General features: G+C 37.4%; 1 protein-coding gene across 3 annotated transcripts in view; it reads right to left on the bottom strand.

The window, feature by feature from the left end:
• The window catches only part of LOC101693418 (MDM2 binding protein), a 75,276-nt gene that overhangs the window by 27,283 nt on the left and 25,508 nt on the right, over nt 1–22,485 (bottom strand). For 2 of the 3 annotated variants that reach the window (XM_045078080.1, XM_045078082.1), the window contains 3 exons: nt 10,799–10,972; nt 9,166–9,273; nt 1,429–1,590 (listed from right to left, as the gene is read on the bottom strand). In XM_045078080.1, coding sequence (XP_044934015.1) covers nt 1,429–1,590; nt 9,166–9,273; nt 10,799–10,972 — 444 coding nt within the window. The remainder of the gene's footprint in view (nt 1–1,428; nt 1,591–9,165; nt 9,274–10,798; nt 10,973–22,485) is intronic. The other variant, XM_045078081.1, reaches the window with a different exon arrangement.

The following is a 22,485-nucleotide window of genomic DNA, read 5'->3' as shown; positions in this document are numbered from 1 at the left end:
CTGCCCTTTCTTACCTCCATACTCCACGGGCATGCAGCTTCTACCCCCAAGAAAATCCTATCTTCGCCACTCTACCTAGACCCTGTGCATTGCTCAAGACCTACATCCAAGTCCCTTTGCTCCTGACGAAGTGTTCTGTGACTCTCCTACCCTAGTTCTATTCCTCTCCTCTAAATTCACATTCATTTATTTAAAAACAAATATACAGCATTTCACACCAGGCAACTTTCTCAGCAACTTATAAATAACTCCTTTAATCCTCCTAACAACCTATGTCATCTCTAATTTAAAGATGAAAAAACCTGAGGCTCGGAGAGGTTAGAAAACTTGCCCAAAGTCACACAGCAAGTAAGCCGCAGAGCCGCATCCAGCCTTGTTCATCTGGCTTCAGAGCACATGCTGCAACCAAGAAGCTGTGTCTCTCATTTACGGAACACACCCCCCCATTCACAAGGACTCTTACACTGCCTCCAACACCCGTCTGATTACTCCGCACTGTTATGGAACATTCTTACTGGTATGGCATGATGATGATCATGATAATACAAACAGCTAACAGTTCTTTGGCATTTATTATGTTCTTACATACATCAACTCATCCAATCCTCACAATTAGTGAGTGGGAGACATTATTAGCTCATTTTAAACACGAAGAGGCAGAGGCAGGGAGTGGTGGAATAAGTGCCCAATGATGTCCAGCGAACAAGTAACAAAACTCAGACTTGAGCCCTGGCACCTGAGCTCCAGAGCCTGGGCTCTTGAAACGGTAGTGCGTGCTGTATCTGTAATTAGCTTCCGACATACATCATAGCCTGCTGAAAGTCAAGGATCCACATTTTTATTTCTTTGTGTACCTCTATGGTGTCAAACAGAGAAAGGCATCTGACAAACATTACTGTTAACTTGACTCTGGTCATTTTCTTATTAACCAATGGAATAAAAATGATTCTCATGGAATAAAAAAAAAAAAAAATTACCCTGTACATTTAAAATGCAGGGCAATCATCAAATGCTTTCTTGTTAGATCTTGTAAAGCTTCACTGTATTCAAACATATCACAAGAATAGGAACCAGGAAGACAGAGCTGTAAGTTAATAGAGAAATGATTTCCTGTTCCTTCGATGAAGTTTGGGGACTATTCCTGGTACAATGAACAGCAAATAGGGAGCATCTTGATGCAGGTAGTTTTAACTATGGTAAACTTACTGTGTATGTTCTACTGTTCTCATCTTAGGAAAATATAGCTTAGTAGAAATCCAGCTAAGTACAATTACTAAGAGGACTCACCTTCATTCAAATGCTTCTCCCTCTGCTCAAAACAATTATATTAAACATGCTTAATGAAAGAAGTGCCAGAAAGCTTTTAATGTCTAAATGATGAGAAATACGTACGAAAAGAACTAATAATTAAACTAACAAAAAACTTACCATTTAACATATTGGCGGTTTTAATTTTGTCCGTCTTTATTGGAATTGTTTTAGGAATAAAAGCATCAAAATGATCTAAAAAGCGTTCCCTTATGAGTATTAATAGAGTTTTGAGTTCATCAATAGAAACTACTTCAGGCAGGTTGGCCAACTTTCTCCTTTCTGTAAGACAAAGAAAAACCATGCAACTATTACTTTAAAAAACTGTCAAGAAGTGCATCTACTACTCTTACGATAAATATTTTCAAAAGTAAAACAGTTGAATTTCTCCAGCAAATCAACATTCCTATGTAGGCCTGTTTTCATTTTCAGCCCATCTGTAGGTAAAGATAGAATTCCCAGCTACACGAGATAAACAAAAATAGAGTAATCTGTTCACACCATGAAGTGATGAATGGTAAAGGCAAGTTTGCAAGTTTTCAGAATATACCGCAGAGCATTAAGAACATTGGTGTTTATGTGAAAAGTAAAACCTGTAAGACTTTGAGTTAAATGTGGTAGGTTGGCCACTTCCATCTTTTTCTTCTTCCCCAAACCTAAACTCACAGCAAAGGAATTTAAAAAAGGACAACCAAAGCGGAAATAATAAATAATGACAGTTTTGGACATTTTGGAAGGTAAGATGATGGTGGAGGGGTAGCCGAGTTGGTACAGCAGAGGAAAGTCAACTGGGTCCCCGCAGAGGCACTGCTGTGAGGTGTTAGGAAGATGATTGGCGGGACAGGCTGAAACAGGACAGCATGCATGGATGTTTAGGGAAGGGGCAGGGTAAAGACCTTAGAACTAAACGTCTTTACACCACCCTACATCCCTCACAGCTTGGAAACTCTGTTCTCTCTCTCTCTCTCTTTTTTTTTTTTTTTGGTAGAAGCTGAAAAAGAGTCCCAGCCCATGGAGCATCAGGCACACCGAAAGGCAGCCCTGAAATGGGGGTTAAAACTGGGGGACAAAATGGAAGTGTACATACTGAAAGGTCTGACTCCAAGCCCTGGAGCTGGGAAGCTAGCAGCTATAATATAAATGCTCCACTAGAAAGAGCAAAGGGGTTCCCCTTTTGAAAAACTGAATGCCCCTTGAGAAAAGAGCACGATCCTGATATTGAAGTGGAGGTAGGGACAGGAGCTCACAACCAAGGATGTCTTGTCACTCCACCTGCTGTATGCCACAGATTGCCAGACAGTATATTAGAGCAAGGTATGTAAGGCTTCCCGTCTAAAACAGAACAGACAGAAAGGAATCACCGGACATTTAGGAAACAGTGATTTGGAAAGTCTAGGTGCCTCAGTTGGTTAAGTTTTCTACCTTCAGCTCAGGTCACCATCCCAGGGTATTGGGATCGAGTCCCTTGTCAGCCTCCCTGCTCAGCGGGGACCCTGCTTCTTCTCCCTCTGCCCGTTGCTGCCCCTGCTTGTGCTCTCTCTTTCTCTCTCTCTGTGACAAATAAAATCTTTTTTTTAAAAAAAGGAACATAGTGATTCAAAGGAGCACATGCATCCCAATATTTATGGCAGCAATGTCCACAATAGCCAAATAATGGGAAGGTCCCTCGACAGATGAGTACAGAAAGAAGATATGGGGTGTGTGTGTGTGTGTGTGTGTGTGTGCGTGCGCACGCTCACGTGTCCATCGAAAAGAATGAGATCTCGCCATTTGCAATGATGTGGATAGAACTAGAGGGTATAATGCTAAGTGAAATAAGTCAGTCAGAGAAAGAATAATATCATAGGATTTCACTCATATGTGGAATTTAAGAAACAAAACAGATGAACACAGGGGAAGGGAAGGAAAAATAAGATGAAAATAGAGAGGGAGGCAAACCATAAGAGACGCTGAACTCCAGGAAACAAACTGGAAATTGCTGCAGGGGCGTGGGTGGGGGGAAGGGGTCACCGGGTGATGGGCAGGAAGGAGAGCACCTGATGGAATGGGCACTGGGTGTTGTATGCAACTGATGAATTATCAAATTCTACCCCCGAAATGAATAATACAGTATATGTTAGCTATGCTGAATTTAAATAAAGAATTAAAAACAAAAAAGAAAACGTGCTGAGGAAAGAGGGGACTCTGCGTTTCCACGGTCTTATGTTTACACTAAAAGGACGGACTTGGATCCAGTATATACTTCCAGCTCCCATGGCCCTCCCTCCCTCACCGAGCCACCTGGAGAAGAAATAAGGCCCGCTCTGATCCTTCTCTCCAACTGTCCTCTGAGCTAGCAAGTCCTCAGGACGCATGCTCTCTATGTGGTAAGAGGCCCTGCCCTCCCAAGGTTGATCTTCATTTGCTTAGTTCTTCATTCAAGGGGAGGAAATTCAATTCTGGGTGTATCAGAAAACTCACCTGGGCATAGATCTAGAAAGTCCTATCCTTCAATACGGCTTTTACCTGTTGCTTATCTCCATCAGTGTGTTGCTCAGTTTTATTTCTCAATCGGTTCAACTTTGGGAGAGTAAAGGGGTTTATTTTTGGGGACCCTCAAAAGAGCAAAAGTCCAAGATGAAAAAGAGAGACTAAAGCCAGCAAAAAGGAAAAAGGAGCCCAGCAGAAACAAAAACACTGCAGGGAACAAAAGAAAGCTTGCTCTGATTAATATTCTCATAGAACTAAGACAATCTACTACACCCCATGAAACAAGTACAGGGTTCTTTAATAAAGGAACAGATGATGAACAAGAAAAGACTTCTAAAAATTAAGCACATGAGAGCTCAAATTTTAAACATTCCATAAAGGGGCTTAAAACAAAGCAGAAGATATTGCCTAGAAACTAGAACAAAAAGAAAACAATATGGAAATAGGAAAAAAAATTAAGTATTCTGTCCAGAAAATTAGGTATTCTGTCCAGGTATTTTTTTCTATATAACTAATAAGAGTTCTAGAAAGAAAGAAAAAAATTGAAAAAGAAAGAAAAATTACTAAAGATAAAGGTTTTCAGATTTAAGAATGTGAATCTTCTATTGAAATGGCTCATCATTTATATAGCTTAATAAACTGAGGACAGAGGGAGAGCATGGAGAATACATACACACCATGAATCAGAGTAAAGCTTCCAGGGACAAGGCTTCTGGAGATAAACATTTGAGAAAGGAGTAAAAACAAATATACCAAAAATAAAATACTACAAAGGATAAGAATAGTATTAGGTTTCTCAATAGGAATAGTCACACAGAAGATAATAAAGCAATGTCTTCAAAATTCTGAAGGTAGATGATTTTCAACCTAGGATTCTTTATGACCTATCAGTCAAGTAAAGATATTTTCAGATATGCAAGAGGTTAAAAAAACTTACATTCCACAAAGTTTTAGTCAAAGTGGTTGCTGAAAGATACACTCCAAGCAAACAAGGGAGTAAACCAAGAAGGACAGGTGGTCTAGAAAAAAGGAGACTCTAAAAGAAGGGAAGAAGAAAGAGAAGTCTCTAAGATGTTCTGTTATCAGAACGAAATATTAAACACTCTGGAAAGAAATAGAGAAGTAAAAAGGAACTGCTGTGTTTGAACATACAATGAATTTAATGTTAAGTGTGTAAAAAATGCTGGAGCCTCTAGAAAAACATTTGCCTGTACAGAGGAGTGGGCAAATTGAAAATGATCACCAACCATAAGAAAAACAAAGATAATACAAGAGGTGATCATCGTCATATATTACATGACTCAGTGGTAAGCTTATGTATACGGTGGTAATAATGTTAAAACTAGCCACTGATATAACCAAAATTTATGACTTCACTGTAAAGGGTGGAAAGAGAATGTGAAGATGATAGGAGAAAGCTAAGTGTTTATCTTTCAGAGCTAGGTGCTAAGATAATGTCTGAAACTAGCAAATTAAGAAACAGCAGCATCCACCTACTATTAACAAAACTGGAGGAAATGTTAGGAAAACCAGCTGGAACAGCTGCGGGTCGCTGTCTACCAAGACTAAAAGATGGACAGGAGACAGTAGGCTACTGCTGGTTTCCACACGAAGTTTTTCAGTAGCATTTGCATCTTAAACATAGATCCCTGTATTACTTTTATAAAAATATTACACTTCTAAACACTTCTGGACTAATAACATTTTCTTCTATAATAAAACAGTAAATTGTAAATTCATACAGAAGTCAATTCAACATTATGTGCTGTCTATAAAGCACTATGCTGTGCCCTTGGACAGAGAGGATTAGAACCCATTATTACATGAGGTTGACACATAAATAATGCAAGAGAGTAGGCTGAGAAGGAAGCAGCTGGCCTAGAGGCTCTACTTTGGAACATGGGCTCTCCGACGACACCTCTGAAAAATCCCACTATAGTAATGTGGATATTGGTAGGGTCGTTCCAGTTGTGATCCAAGATAAGGAACACGAGATTCTTGCACTCAAGAACATTAGTAATGGTAAAGTAAGATTGTAAAATATGCTGCTGTTATTACATCTTCTTAGTGAGAAAATAAAAAGTAATGAAGCTTTTTATTTTCTGTACAATCTGCTGGGAGCCATTCTAAATGAAAAGTTATCAATGGTTTGTTTTCATGTGAAATATACACAATAGGTCATGTGCTTTGGAACTCAGCTCTATATTTTTATTAATGTTAAAAAAAACCTTAAATCATGAACCAGACCCATGCTTATTAAAATAGTCAATTATATTACAACATCGGGCTATCTGGAAAGCGGGGTAAGACTTCCTCCTGGCCTTAATGACCAAAAAAGAAGAGGAAACAGATGAAGTTTAACAGGGTTATGAGCAGAATAATTTACCTAAGCAAAAATTATTCTCTACACTAATGAATGTACACATAAGTGGCAAAGGTTTGGGAGAAAAACATTGGACTAAAGTCTTAAAAATGGATCAGCAAAAGAATGTTATTCCTAAAAAAGCTAGCAATTACTTAGGATTTAGTAAAGAAAAAGACAGTGGAATATCCAAAAGTACCGGAGGCTGATGGTCAATCAGGTTTGTACTAGGTTCTATGAATTTATTTTATTTTTTAAAGTTTTTTTTTTTTTAAATTTTATTTATTTATTTGAGAGATCACAAGTAGGCAGAGAGGCAGGCAGAGAGAGAGGAAGCAGGCTCCCTGCTGAGCAGAGAGCCTGATGCAGGGCTCGATCCCAGGACCCTGGGATCATGACCTGAGCCGAAGGCAGAGGCTTAACCCACTGAGCCATCCAGGCACCCCAGGTTCTATGTATTTAAAAAAGATGTGGGGAATTCAGAGGTGTGACCGGAATACTGGAGCAAAATGACAACACTGTTGTTGCTTTGGTATTTGTCTGGCATCATGCTGAATGGTCTTTAATTTAAAAACTGTCTAGCATTCTTAAACTTTTTCTTTAAAAATCAGTGAAACAAGACAGTTGATATTTCCAAATATAAAAAAATTGTAAACTACCAAAAAATCAAGTAGAAAAACTTATAAAATTATAAATATCATTCTAATATGATCTTAAGAAATAAAATAAAACTACTGGAAGTAATTATTCTAAAAAATTAAATCAGAACAGAAACTTTGATGTTTGCGTTATTTTAAGCAACAAAGTGTCTCAGTAATGTATGTACATTTTCATGCAAACTTTTCCAGTTGCTCTTTCTGATTCAATACTGGTCAGAGAAATAGTGGAGAGATAGTAAGTCTACTCCTTAACTTGTTGATAATTTTGGGGAAAAAAAAATCTTCTTGAACAACTTCTTATTTTATACCAAAGGCCATCATCTTTGTATTGATTCTGAATTGTTTATTTTTTTCCAAAGAAAGCTCTTCCTAGTAGAGTAGTTTTCACCATGTGTAAGTTAATTAACTATACCATTTTCAGCACTTTTATATTTATATTTCACTTCTCTGAAGATCACTGAAATACAGTCAGACATGCTTACATAAGAAACTTTGTTTTGCTGTCATTTTCTTGTCTTTTAAGATACAGGAATTCTTAACAGATGCAACCTTACCCCACATTTTTAATCCAGTATTAACTCTCTGGATAGAGCAGAGCTTGGTTCAGCAAGTACTTCCATCATAAACTGATTAGCTGGGTTACTAATTTTCATCAAGATTACATGCCTTGGATTGCAAACTGGTCATTTCGTGGATAGGCCCAGAGCTGGTTTCTCCAGCAGCGACTAGCTGCAAGCCTTCCCTCAACTTCAGACCCCCACCTGCCTCTGCACCAGGCTCCCGGCGCGGAGCTGTGGCACCCTTAACAGCCGCAATACCTACGGCTCAGCTGCTCCTGCTCCTACACGTGGAGCCTTTACTTAGTGGTTGGGTAGAGCTGTCAGTCAGGCCTGCCACAGGAAGGTTAACCCTTGCAGCCTATTCTTCCACTCTGGCAGGTTTTCTGGTTGGGAGGCTAAGGGAGAGAGGTGACGGACAGAGGAGACGGTGAGGGAACGGAGTTACAAAGCTGCAGCAGGCTTAAGGCAATGGAGCAGGGCCTGCTGACTCTGGCAGGGACAGAGCGAAGTCAAGAGATGAGTAACACTGCAGGCTGATATTTGAAATTAGGGTTTTCCAGCCACAAAAGTACTATTTCAGTATGTTTCCTTTTTCTTGGTTTTAACATGTACTATTTTTTACTGAAACTGATTTGCCTTTCCAACTATATTTTCCTTGAGCTAGTATCACTAAAACAAAAAAAATTAATGGTTGGAGGAGTTCAAGACTACACAATTACACTGATTTGTGCAACTGAAAAAGTAGGTTAATATAAAGAACAATTGAGACCAAGTATTCTAAAATTATTTTCCACTGAATAAAATAGGCTACTGAATTCCAGATATTTTTAAAATGATTTTACAAAAACGATGATAGCTTTTATTTTATAATGTATCTACTTAATTCTAATATCACGCTTTTCTATACGCTACTAAAGAGGCCTCACAATTTGACTCAATTTCTTAAAAATTCCCTATCAGTTATCTTAAAATAAGTTCATATTAGGTACTAATGAATGATTATTTATTGAAGATTGTTAAGACTGATACGAACTAAACATTTAATAATAGCTGTAAAACTTAAACTATGACCCTTGGAAAAAGTGTTAATTTCCTGAATAAGGAAAAACCCATAATGTTAATTTCACTCTGCACATATGTGATATTTGTTATTATTAATAGTCATGGTTAAAGTCTAAGAATCAATGCTTAAGTTAGCACATTAATTTCTCTATAGTTGTATTTCCTTGTATTTTTAGTCTTTATCCTCCTGATAACAAAAATATAAAATGAGAAATTTTACAAAAATTCTATATTAATCAGAATTTTAAAACCATAGCTACCTTTTCCAGTACACAGTTAAAAAGATGGAATACAAAATTTTCCTAAAGAAATATTTTTATGGGGTGCTTAAGTGGTGTAGTCAGTTGAGGGTCTGACACTTGATTTCAGCTCACATTGTGATCTCAGGGTCATGAGATCGAGCTCGGCGCCAGGCTCCGTACCCAGTAAGGAATCCGCCTGAGACTTTCTCTCTCTCTCCTTCTGTCCCTCCCCTTGTTCTTTCTCTCTCCCTAAATAAATAAGTCTTTAAGAAATACACTCTTATAAATGTTATTAGCAATGTATGAATAAATAGGAAGATTCTGAATCTGGTGAAAAAATGTTGCAGACCTTTTCTACTCTGCATCACCTCTATCAAGAATAGTTCTAAAAATGAGGATTATACCTAAAAGACAAAGTAAGAAAAGAATGACAGTAACAATGCATTATGTCTGAACAGGTCAACATTCTTACAGTAAAATGAAATGTACAAATCATTACTTACTCAGACATTCTTTCAAAGCCAAAGCCTGAACATTAGCTAACTGTTTCTCTCTCTGTATAAGTTGTTCACCAGAAAAATGTGGAAGTGACAAGAAGTCAAAAGGAAAGCCTGAGAAATAGAGAAAAGTGTTAAGGATGTTCTATGACAATAATATTCAGTTCCCAGAAAATGTGTTATTACATAATTTTAAAAAATAAAAGTCAGTTACTCATCTCTCTTGCTCATCTCAAAATAATAATTAAGATGAAGAAATTAAGCATACTAAATTATTTTGCATTTTAAACTCTGATCTCCCTCTTCAACTGAAGGAATTTAGGTAACAGAGTAGAATTTCCTCCATCACATTTTCTTTTATGGCTTCAGCTACCGAAACTCCTATACAAAGCAGGGAGTATGGACACTCCCTAATCAACCACACTTACTAGTCACCCACTGTGTCCTTCCACAACGAACCCAGGCTAGCTCTATGAAAGCAATAAGGTACTCCAGTAAAGGTGACAGTGAATGAGTTCAGACTAGGTCAAAAAACCTGGAGGCTTCTTAGAACAATGCTCTAAGAGAAGATAGCAACCAGGTAAGAAATCAGACTATCCCAAGACTATAGTGTTGTAAGGAAGCCCAAGCTGTCTGTGAGAAAATAGACCAGGAGCCAAACAGGTAGGTGAAGAAGCATTCTTACACAACCTCCATTAAGTCTGCAGGAGAATAGAGCCCTAGCTTTTTAAGTGGCTGCACATGTATGGGGACTTCAAAATAGAACCATCCAGCTGAGCCCAGTCAACCCAAAGGACTATGAAAAATAATAATAAATAGTCATTTTTTAAGCTAACTTTGGAGTGGTTTGGCATACACTGATAGATAAGAAAAACTTGGAACTTGGAGAGAAAAAAAAAGGGCAATAAAATGGAACAAGATACTTGAGAGGAAGTAAGTAAAATGAGAGCTAAATTATAGAAAAATATTATATGTTTAAAGTGGAAAATACAGGGATGCCTGGGTGGTCCAGTCAGTTACGCGGCTGCCTTCAGCTCAGGCCATGATCCCAGTGTCCTGGCATCGAGTCCCACATCGGGCTCCTTGCTCGGTGGGGAGCCTGCTTCTCCCTCTGCCTCTGCTGCCACTCTACTTGACTGTGCTATCTCTCCTCTGACAAATAAATAAATAAAATCTTAAAAAAATAAAGTGGAAATACAAACAGGGTGCCTGGGTGGCTCAGTTAAGTATCTGCCTTCAGCTCAGGTCATGATCCCAGAGTCCTGGGATTCAGCTCTTTGTCAGGCTCCCTGCTCGGTGGAGACTCTGCTTCTCCCTCTGCCCCACCCCCTCATGCTTCCACACGTGAGCTCTCTCTCTGAAGTAAAAAAATAAAATCTTTAAAAATAAATAAGTGCAAAATACTAAACATTTCCTTTTTGGAATCAAAAGCTGACCTACTAAATTATACTAAGTATAATGAAAAATGGATGAATTATCTGTACTCTAAACTGTTTGTACATGCTGTAATATGTTCGAAATAAAAGGTAAATTGAAAGTGAAATGGAGTTTGGGAAAAATAAAAGCATTAAAAACCACAGAAGTTAACTGCATATACTAACACATATAGAAATATTTTCCACCTAAAATTAACACTTACTCAGTTTGGCTTCTACTGTCCTTGCTTTCATCTTTCCATGAATTAAACTCAGTGCAAATGAGCCATTGATCTGGTTGGCCGAGTGAATCAATGTGGCTTTACATTTTCTGTTGTCATTACCTTGTAGCAGGAGATAATAGCTAGAACACTCTCCCTTCACTTCAACATCTGGAACTAAGCAAAAACAATGATCTTGTTAAGTATGTGAAAATTCAGCATGCAACAGGGCAGAATCAGTCATTTGACCCACAGGGCATAATGACTTTCTGTTATTTAAAAACAAGCTGTTAAGCAACCATTTTAAGTAGCACTTGTTCATTTAACTCCGAAAACAGAAAGCAGACAATCTTAACAAAATGATACAAAGTGTACACATTTTACCTTAAAATGATGTGTCCTTGTTCATTAACTTTTGATGTTGCCCACTAGAGTTCCATGATATCTTTCTTACATGACCACACTCATAACGTATCAACTACTCTTTTCAACTTCTATCTCTTTAAAAGAGAATAAACTGACCCTGTGAGCACACACACAATTCCACTGATGGAGAAGAAGTATACAGACGCACTCCAGGCTAGCTCTTTGGTCCCTACAGCAGCCATCCATAATGTATTGTACAGAGGGAATGGAGAGCATTCATTAATCTGGTGTGCCAGTTACATGAAGGTCACTTAAGACAGCTTCTTGTGTATTTTAAAAACAAATCAAGTGAGGGTTATAGCGAAGGTCAAAGAAAAACTGCGAAGCCTTTGAGATTAAAAATAGAAGTAGAGTCCCTTTTTTGTTGAAGATGGTAAATTGGACATAAGCATTCATTTTCACTATCTCTTGAAATTCCACAAAATGAGAATAAAGAGATTTTAAAAATAGCATAAATCTACAAGGACTAATATCTGACAGAAGAGACAACAGAAACTAATTTTGAAAGCAGGAAAGCAAATGAGTAATTGGTACAGACTGCTAAGGAAGCTGAGAAAAACAGTGGAGAAGGCTTAGAAGCAACATAATTTATATTACAACCCCTGACAAGACTCTGGGTTGATGGTCCCAGAAGGCACTGGAAGCAACATGAAGGTGAAACAGGAAAACAGGTTGAAGTGTCTGAGCAGCTTGGCCTCCTGGCCAGTCCTTATTCTATTGAGGCACATGATTGTCCTTTTCCTAGTCCAGAAAACAAGTGGTTTATTCACTGCTGAAAGTAAAACAAGGTGTCTCTGGCCTGAGAGATAGTGGACAGAGAGCAGGGTTAGAGTTAATTCTCAGTGGATTAAGCATGTACTTGTATATTGAGTATTGAGACCCTGTACTCTTCTTCACCCATATAACTTCTAGAATTATGCAAGCTAGATAACAGAATTGAGCTTTCTTGGAAATGTGGTCAGTCCTAGAAGAATGACTGAAGAATCCCAACATTGGAGTCAGCTAAGGTGAGTTCACCCTAAAACAAAGATCAGAGTCAACAAGCTACACTCATGCACCCAAATCTTCCCATTAGCTTTCTGGTACTATCCCTTAAATGTGAGTAGGCAGACAAATGTTACAAGATCTCAAGGAAGGTTGCTAGTATGAGAACTAGATGTCAACATGGAAAAAAAGTGACTTGCAAGGAAATAAAGAATACACAGTAAAAAGAAATCACACACACAAAACCAACCAACCAACCAGTCGGATCACTACACTCCTCAGAGAAGATTCTGCATACATTAAACAAGAACAGGAGACTATAAGAACATTAATAAGAAAGAGCTCATGGAAATTAAAATTAAGAAAACGGGTAGAAGAAAAAGTTAAGTGAATGTACAAAATGTAAAGTAAAAATACGAAGAAGTGGAAAATAAAAAAGAAGATAAAGAAAGACACACAAATCAAGAGGAACAGCTACAGAGCACTAACAGAAGTGAGAACATAAACAGAAGGAAGGAAATTTCCAACAAAACAGCTATAAGAACACTTTCCTCCATAAAAAGGCAAGCTTCCAGGCATGCTGAGAGCCCAATACAAGAATAAAAATAGACCCACCAAGGTGCATCATCATGAAAATTCAGAAGACTAAGAATAAGGAGAAGATTCTACAAAATTCCAGAGAAAATATGGGTTTTCTTTAGAGAAAATAAGAATGAGAAGAGCACTAGAATTCTAAACAGTGCTAAAAGCTAGAAGACAACGGGGCAATACCTTCAAAATTTCAGGAAGATTTTAACAAATCTGCTCCACCAAAATAAGGACAATTAGATTAAAGGCACCAACAAAGAAAGGGCAAAAGAAACTTCCATGACGATGAAAAAATAGTCTTTTAAATCCAAAGCTATAGAACAAAGCTAGAGAAACCATTCTGGATTAGACAGGTCACAAAGAGCTGGAAGAGATTTCTTACATATCCATGATTGATAGAATACCTAATGTGCCTGAAGGTACTGAAAGGAGTTTCGCCACTGGGGGAAGGCTTTGTGGCTAGATAAAAAAAAAAAAAAAAAAAGATTCAGGGACGCCTGGGTGGTTCAGTTGGTTGGACGACTGCCTTCGGCTCAGGTCATGATCCCGGAGTCCCGGGACCGAGTCCCACATCAGGCTCCCGGCTCCATGGGAAGTCTGCTTCTCCCTCTGACCTTCTCCTCGCTCATGCTCTCTCTTACTGTCTCTCTCTCAAATAAATAAATAAATAATCTTAAAAAAAAAAAAAAAAAGATTCACTGAATCTAGCTGAAACGGAATACTGTACAGGAAAGGAAAATAAGATATATTACATGGCTCAACTGTGAAGAGTGATTATATAATCATAATAATTGAAAAATTAATATTAATTTAAAATAAAAAATTACCGTGAGAGGGAAATGTCAAGAATTTGAGTGTCTGTCGAGCAAAGGAGCTTAGAGGATTCGTACTTCCCTGTTTGAAAACTTACTATAAAGCTACTGTAACCAAGGCACTGAGGCGCTGGTGTTAACAACATACAGGATAACAGAACTGAGAATCCAAAAGTAAACAGTCATGATTTTCAACAAAGGCACCAAGAAAATATGATGGGAGAAGGAATAGTCTTTTCAACACATGGTCTTGGAACAACCGAACGACCAATATGCAAAAGAATGAAGTTGAACCCTTACCCACCTATCTCACATATAATTCAAAATGGATCAAAGACATAAATTTAGGAGTTACACTGTAAAGACCTTACAATAAAACAAGGGCATAAATCTTCCTGACCTTGGGAGCAGGCAATGGTTTGTTAAAGAAGAGATCCAAAGCACAGTGAAGGAAAGAAAAAAGAGAGAGAAAACTGAATTTCACCAAAATTAAATCTTTTGGGCTTAAAAGTACACCATCAAGAGAACAAAAAGTCAGCCTGCTATGGACTTGGGGTAATAATGATATGTCAGTGAAAGCTTATCAGGTTTAACAAGTGTACCATTAGGGTTGAATGTCGGTAATAGGGGAGGCTGCCTGTGTGTGAGGACGTCGGCTATACGGAAACACTCTGTACTTTCTACTCAGTTTTGTGGAGTATCTAAAACTGTCCTAAATAAATAAAGATTATTAATTTTAAAAAGTATCTATGTGACATGGATAAACATGAGAATTAAATACAAGATGCTATAGGGAAAGTCCTTAGATCAATGCCTGACATATGCTAATTATTGAGTAAGCACTACCAATTATTAGCTAAAAAGACCATGTAAATCAAAACCACAAAGAAGAACCTCCCTTGGATGAATGTAACAAAGAACACAGACAATAACAGGTACTGATAAAGATGCAGAAAAAGTGGAACTCTTCATACTGTTGGGAATATAAAAATGATATAGCTACTGTTTGACCGTTCCTCAAAAAAGTTAAACATATAATCAATATATGACTCAAAATTGCCACTCCCAGGTTTTTATCCAAAATTATTTTAAGCATATGTTCACATAAAAACATGTACACAGGGCGTCTGGGTGGCTCAGTGGGTTAAGCCTCTGCCTTTGGCTCAGGTCATGATCCCAGGGTCCTGGGATGGAGCCCCACATGGGGCTCTCTGCTCAGCAGGGAGCCTGCTTCCCCCCCCTCCCTCTGCCTGCCTCTCTGCCTATCTGTGATCTCTCTCTCTGTCAAATAAATAAATAAAATCTTTAAACAAACAAACAAACATGTACACAAATATTCACAGCAGCATTATTTACCCGAAAGGGTCAACAGTTAAAGTGTCCTTGAACTGATGTATGAATAAATAATAAGTGATACGTCCAAATGAGGAGTTGTATTCAGCAATAGAAAGAATGAAGTATTGGTGTTGTCATACAACATTATGCTGTGTGAGAGAAGTCGAACATTAAAGATGACTTGTTTATTGTATGATTACATTTAAATAAAATATCCAGAATAGGCAAATCTATACAGAAGGAAGTAGATGGGTGATTGCCTAAAGGTTGGGGGGAGGAGCAGGCAATGGGTATAGGGAGGAACCGCTCAAGGGTTTGGAGTCGCCTTCTGGAGACGAGATAATGTCCTAAAATTGACTGTGGTGATGGTTAAACAATCCATCCTATGATTAGGCTAAAAACCATGGAATTGTATAATTTAAATGATTGAACTGTACAGTGTGTGAACTGTATCTTAACATAGCTTTTTGTTTTAATTTATAATAATCTTAGGAATGTAAGGTCTGCTCACAAAAGAAGTTCTTAGCATTTTGGAATTTATATGCGTGTGTGTGTCTGTATGTGTATATAAGTATACATATGTACGCTTCTATGTACATATCTGTATGTACATAGTGTATGTGTATGTACACTATGAAAACTGTACACTAAGAAAACTGTAATTTTATTAGAAAACAATTTATTGCACAGATGAACATACTGTGATTAAAGCTTATTCCCCCAAACAACCATGAAGTACAAAAATAAATTTATGCAATAGATATTAATACTGTTCTTAAACATCAATCATAAAAAAGGAATTTAAATAGAGGTTTTAGGAAGGAAAAACACTGTTGTTACCAGTTGCATTTGAAACCAAGGTTTGCTAAGACTTATAGTGACTTTTTAATTCGTTTACCAACTTGGCACTTAGCCAATTCAAGTTACCAGTGTCCCTTCAATCCATGGCATTCTTTCCACGTTTATTTTAAATCCCAACCCCTTAATCATGGAAGCCTGTAATTACAGCAATCTTATTTTCCTCAAAAGAAAAATATTTATTTTAAAGAACTCCCCTAACCATAATGACTATGAAGTCATTTAAAAAATGTTCCAGGTTTGGCAGGTGTTAATTGAAGACTTATTAAGTAATTTCTATGTAAATATCACGGAGAGTAATAGATTTACAATTAGCATTGTCACTCAAATTTCATAGTTCTCCCTAATGAAATAACAGTAAGTGATTACAACAGAACATTTGTTCTCTTTTTCTTTTTCTTTTTTTTAAGATTTATTTATTTATTTTAGAAAGAGAGAGAAAGAGCACACACCAGGACGAGGGGCACAGGGAGAGACAGAACCTCAAGCAGACACCCTCCCCCGCTGAGAGTGTGGGGCTCCATCTCATGACCCTGAGATCATGACCAGAGCAGAAATCAAGTCTGAGACACTTAATGAACTTAAGGCACCCAGGAGTCCCTATATATTTTCCTGTTATTTTTTATAACATCAACTTGTAAGAGATTGGCTTGCATGCCCTCTCTTCACGAAAACAAACACCTATTTTGGATCTACTATACAGGTAAAATGAGAGAGGCAGAATACAAGTGCCATTTAATTGTATCAAATTTTACAAATAACATATAAACTATAATGAAGAGATAGATCAATATTAGTTTCATTAGCAATCAAAATTCTAGCAAAATAAAAATAAAGTCATATTTTATACCAGTAAGTTTCTCAGTGGTCCTTAAAATTCTGTAATATCCCCTCTTTTTAAAAGTTTAACAATATAAAATATAAGATAGTATTTATGTAAAGAAGAAATAATATCGATATATTGAAAAATATCTCAGGATGATGAGGGTAGTAAAGTATTCTAGTTAAGTAAATCTTCTGACTTACTGACAAATATTTTATATATACGTACGTCTCAAGAAACAACAAAATAATAAACGTAATTATTTTGATAATCAAGTTAAACATTAAATGGTAAAATAAAATCTAGCCTTCAACGTAGGCATTTTAGGAGGCTACACACTATCAATGATATCATTGTTCAAACAATTCTAGACTCAACTTTTTGAAATGGTCCGTAGGGTCAGCTGGGGAATCAGAAGGGGAAAAAAACCGACAACAATGAGGTAATTATATTCACGAAGCATTTTCAAAAAATGTATTGCCTTCCTTGATTTCCACTTTATTCATCAGACCAGGCTTTGAGCGATTAGGCATAAAACTTAGCTTCAATGAGACTAGCCAAGAAAATGCCCTGGCTCAACTCTAAAGATAATTTGAAATGGTTTAAGAAATGATAGTATTGTTGAATGGCTGTATGACACCTCCTACTGTGAAGATTCCAAAACTGCAGAAAAATTTATAAATTGCACCATGATTATTTTAAACAAGAAACGTTCAGATCAAAAACAGTATATATTTCCCTTTAGTTACAACACAGTAAAATAGACAATTTGAAAGCTACAATGAATAGAGAAACTTCAGAAGACATTTGAAGATCTTATTATCATGAAGAACAATGATCTCTATTGTTCCACAGATGAATCCTTAAGGTTGGACAGAATAACAAAAAGCTACCGCAGAGTTTACAAAGTGTCTACCATCACTAACTGTGACTGAAACAAGTTTGTGAGATACACTGAGCAAGTATTACTATCCTGATTTTCTAGCCAAGGAATGAAAAGCCTAAAATAGCGATTCTTTTTTTTCTTTTTGGCCTCAGAGCATCTGAAGGTCTTTCTCTTCAGTAACAGTGGCTCTCTAGCCTAGGGTTGAAAAGAGCACATCTAGGGCAGAAGTTCTTAATTCTGGATGCACTTGAAACACTTGGGTACTTTTATAAACTACTGAGGGTCTGGTTTCCTCCCCAGAGATGTGTATTTAACTGATCTCCGGTAGAGCCCTGTTTGATGTTCTTCCTTTTTGATTTTCTTTCCTTCCTGCCTTGCCTCCCTGCCTCTCTCTTTCCTCCCTTCTCCCTCAAACATATGCATATGCATATGTCAGAGTATAAATGTGATTAATTTAAGTAAATTGTGTAATTAGGCATCCATCACTATAATCCAGTTTTGGAGAATGTCCATTATCTCTCTGCAGTCAATCTCCCCTCCTATTCCTGGCCTCAAGCAACCACTGATCTGCTTTCTGGTCCTTAAGCTTTTTATAGAAATTCCATATAAACTTAACACATATAGGTACACCCAAAACTTTTCATGCAATATGTCGAGCAATATTCTACTGTCTGGACAAAACGAACTATGTTTATCTCTTCACCAGCTGATGGATGTTTGCATAGTTTCCAATTCTTAGCTACTATAAATACGCCTTTTATTAACAGTTTCTTGCAAGTGTTTATGTGAACATATGTTCTCATTTCGCCTGGATAAATACCTAGGATTGGAAATACTGGGTTGCAGAGTGAAGTATAAGTTTAGCTGCCACACTGTTTTCAAGAGTATCGAAGCCATTTTACACCATCCCCAGCAATGTGGGAGATTTGCAGTTTCTTCACATCCTCAAGATTTGATAGTCACTATTTTTAATAAAGCCATTCTAGTAAGTGTATTATAGAATCACATTGTGGTTTTAATTTGCACTTCCCGAAAGACAAATAATGTTGAGCATCTTTCATATGCTTTATTAGTTATTCACATATTTTTAATGAAATATCTATTCAAGTCTCTTACCTACTTATTAATTGGCTTGTCTCCTTATTATTGAGTTGTAAGAATTTTTTTTTTTTTTTAATGTATCTGGCTACTGTTGGACATGACTGGAAATGTTTTCTCTAAGTAACCTTTAAAAATTGTTTTTGGAGTTCCTGGCTGCCTCAGTAGGTTAAGCGTTCACTCTTGATTTTAGTTCACATCATGGTCTCAGGGTCCTGGGATGGAGCTCCACATCAGGTCCCACGCTCAGCAGGGAGTCTGCTTGTCCCCTTCTCTCTGCCCCTAACCCTGCTCAAGCATACATGAGCTCTCCCTAAAATAAATAAATTTTAAAAAATAAAGTAAAATTGAAAAATAAATAAAATTTTTTTCTTAGTGTTTTTCAAAAAGTAGACATTTTTAGTTTTGGTGAATTTATAGATTTTTTTCTTTTTATAGATCCTTTTGGTAGCTGTATTTTTTTACAGAAATTTTCTAGTTCTAGTGTTTACATTTAGTTATATAATCCATTTTGAGTTAATTTTTATACAAAAATCTTATATATATATGTTTTACATATGGATATCGAGTTCGTCTAGCACTGTGTTAAAGAGACTCTCTTTTTCCCACTGGCACCTTTACTTCTATTTTTTCCACTAATAATGCATATTCTTTTTTTTTTTTTTTAAGATTTTATTTATTTATTGACAGAGAGAAATCACAAGTAGATGGAGAGGCAGGCAGAGAGAGAGAGAGAGGGAAGCAGGCTCCCTGCTGAGCAGAGAGCCCGATGCGGGACTCGATCCCAGGACCCTGAGATCATGACCTGAGCCGAAGGCAGCGGCTTAACCCACTGAGCCACCCAGGCGCCCCACATGCATATTCTTAATTCAATACCATACTGTCTTGAATACTGTGGCTTTATATTTGGGATGTAAATCAAGTACTGTAAGTTCCCCAAAGTTGTTCTTCCTTTTCAAAATTGGCCATTCCAGGTCCTTTACAATTCCATATAAATTTAGCAGCAGTTTGTCAATTTCCATGTAAAGTCCTCTTGGGATTTTGCTAAAAATTGAATTAAATTATACGGGTAAATTTGGAGGGAAGTACCATCTTAATAATACTGAGTTTTCCAAATCACAAACATGGTGTTTCCCCAATTACTTATATGTTCTTTAATTGCTCTCAGTAAGTTTTAGTTTTCAGTGTATAGATATTGCACTTCTTTTGTTAGATGTAGCCCTCATTAACTTCTAGTCTAATTCCTTCCTTCTACTTAAACGTGGAATTAGTCTTCTAGCTTCTTGAGGTTGATGTTTGGATAACTGATTTTAGATCGTATCTTCCATAAGCATTTACAATCCTCTTAGTACTGCCTTAGATGCTCTCCATAATTTGACAAGTTTTGGTTTTCTTTTCTTTTCTTTTTTTTTAAAGACTTTATTTATTTATTTGATAGAGATCACAAGTAGGCAGAGAGGCAGGTGAGTGTGGGGTGGAGTGAGGGGAAGCAGGCTCCCTGCTGAGCAGAAGGCCAGATACAGGGCTAGATCTCAGGACCCTGAGATCATGACCTGAGCCGAAGAAAGGCTTAACCCACTTACACATCCATGTGCCCTGGTTTTATTTTCAATTAAAAACATTTTCTAATTTCCCCTTTGGTTTCTCTTCTTTGTCCTATGGGTTATTTAGGAGTGTGTTATTTAATTTAATTTAATTTCCAATAGTTAAAGTATTCCTCACATTTGTGTTGCTGATTTCTTTTTTTTTAATTTTTAATTTTTTTTTATAAACATATAATATATTTTTATCCCCAGGGGTACAGGTCTGTGAATCGCCAGGTTTACACACTTCACAGCACTCACCATAGCACATACCTTCCCCAATGTCCATAATCCCACCCCCTTCTCCCAACCCCCTTCCCCCAGCAACCCTCAGTTTGTTTTGTGAGATTAAGAGTCACTTGTGGTTTTTCTCCCTCCCAATCCCATCTTGTTTTATTTATTCTTCTCCTGCCCCCTTAACCCCCCATGTTGCATCTCCACTTCCTCATATCAGGGAGATCATATGATAGTTGTCTTTTCTAATTTAATTTAACTGTAACTGAAGAACACACTTTTAAATTTATTAGCCTCATTTAATGGCCTACGATATATACAGTCTATTCTCAAGAACGTTTCATATGTGCTTGAAGAGAACGAGGACGCTGCTGAATGGTGTGTTCAATAAAAGTTAGTACAGTAAAGTTGGTTGATAGTGTTCATTACTGAATTCCTACCACCTAGAAGAATGCCCTGAACCCAGCAGGCAAACTATAAATATTTGCTGATTAAAAGATTACTTTGTCTTGGCCACTGAAGTCTCTTTCAAAATCTTTACCTGAGTCCTTTACCTTTTCTCAAGGTGGAATTTATAGATCAGTTACACAGTGTCATTTTAACCTTACTAGTTTCAGCTCAGTATTTTGAAACATTGTTATCACCCTGATTTGAGAATAAAGGTACATGCCTCATCAATTCAAAACATTTCATTAGTCCTTACTAATCTAGTCTCTTTAAAAATATTTTTATTAGGAGAGTTGTCAGTCAACAAAACAGTAACTTTTTTCAAGAGTGCCTTTAAAATATTTCCTTTCATAGGCACCTGGGTGGCTCAGTGAGGAGCCTGCTTCCCCCTCTCTCTCTGCCTGCCTCTCTGCCCACTTGTAATCTCTCTCTGTCGAATAAATAAATAAAACCCTTTAAAAATATATTTCCTTTCTGGGATGCCTGGGTGGCTCAGTTGGTTGGACGAATGCCTTCGGCTCAGGTCATGATCCTGGAGTCTCGGGATCGAGTCCCGCATCGGACTCCCAGCTCCATGGTCTCTCTCTGACCTCCTCGTTCATGCTCTCTCTCACTGTCTCTCTCTCAAGTAAATAAATAAAATCTTTAAAATAAATAAATAAATAAAAATATATTTCCTTTCAAAAGAATTCCAATTTAAACAAAATGAGGCAACAACAGGACTTAAGATTGTAACCATCATGGATGGTTTGCAGATGCATTGAGACTTGGGTGAAAATTCTGACTTCACCCTGTGATATTAGAGAAGTTTGTTGATTTCTCTATACTTTAGCTTATTCATTTGTAATGCACAGTTAGGCAAAGAGCAACATCTAAATTTTTGACAATTCTGTAAAACTTCTCTGTGAACATATGGTAAGCCAGGCACTTTTCATTATACAACTGGCTGTTCAGTACACGTTTTAAATATAGAAGTCTTTCTTCAGAGTAATTGGGTTTAGCTCAGTTGCCTTTGTTCACATAGTTCTTTTGCATTTTTCCTAGTATCATAATACTTTCCGAGTATCTCACTGAAAATCACTGTTAAAAATGAGAGTCAATTATCATATGGTTTCACTTATTTGTGGAGCATAACAAATAGCATGGAGGACATGGGGAGATAGAGAGGAGAAGGGAGTTGGGGGAAATTGGAAGGGGAGGTGAACCATGAGAGACTATGGACTCTGAAAAACAATCTGAGGGGTTTGAAGGGGCGGGGGTGGGGTGGGAGGTCAGGGTACCAGGTGGTGGGTATTAGAGAGGGCACGGATTGCATGGAGCACTGGGTGTGGTACAAAAACAATGAACACTGTTATGCTGAAAATAAAAAAAGATTAAAAAAAAAATCATTCTTTGGCTATGCTTAATTTAGGCATAATTCAAATGGCACATTGTGGGACGCCTGGGTGGCTCAGTTGGTTGGACGACTGCCTTCGGCTCAGGTCATGATCCTGGAGTCCCAGGATCGAGTCCCGCATCGGACTCCCAGCTCCATGGGGAGTCTGCTTCTCTCTCTGACCTTCTCCTCGTTCATGCTCTCTCTCACTGTCTCTCTCTCAAATAAATAAATAAAATCT

The sequence above is a fragment of the Mustela putorius genome, unplaced genomic scaffold (assembly GCF_011764305.1).
Source record: "Mustela putorius furo isolate JIRA1106 unplaced genomic scaffold, ASM1176430v1.1 tig00000228_pilon_pilon_pilon, whole genome shotgun sequence".
Classification (NCBI taxonomy): domain Eukaryota; kingdom Metazoa; phylum Chordata; class Mammalia; order Carnivora; family Mustelidae; genus Mustela; species Mustela putorius.
The sequence above is the reverse complement of the archived record's forward strand: the minus strand, read 5'-3'. Positions and strand labels throughout refer to the sequence as shown.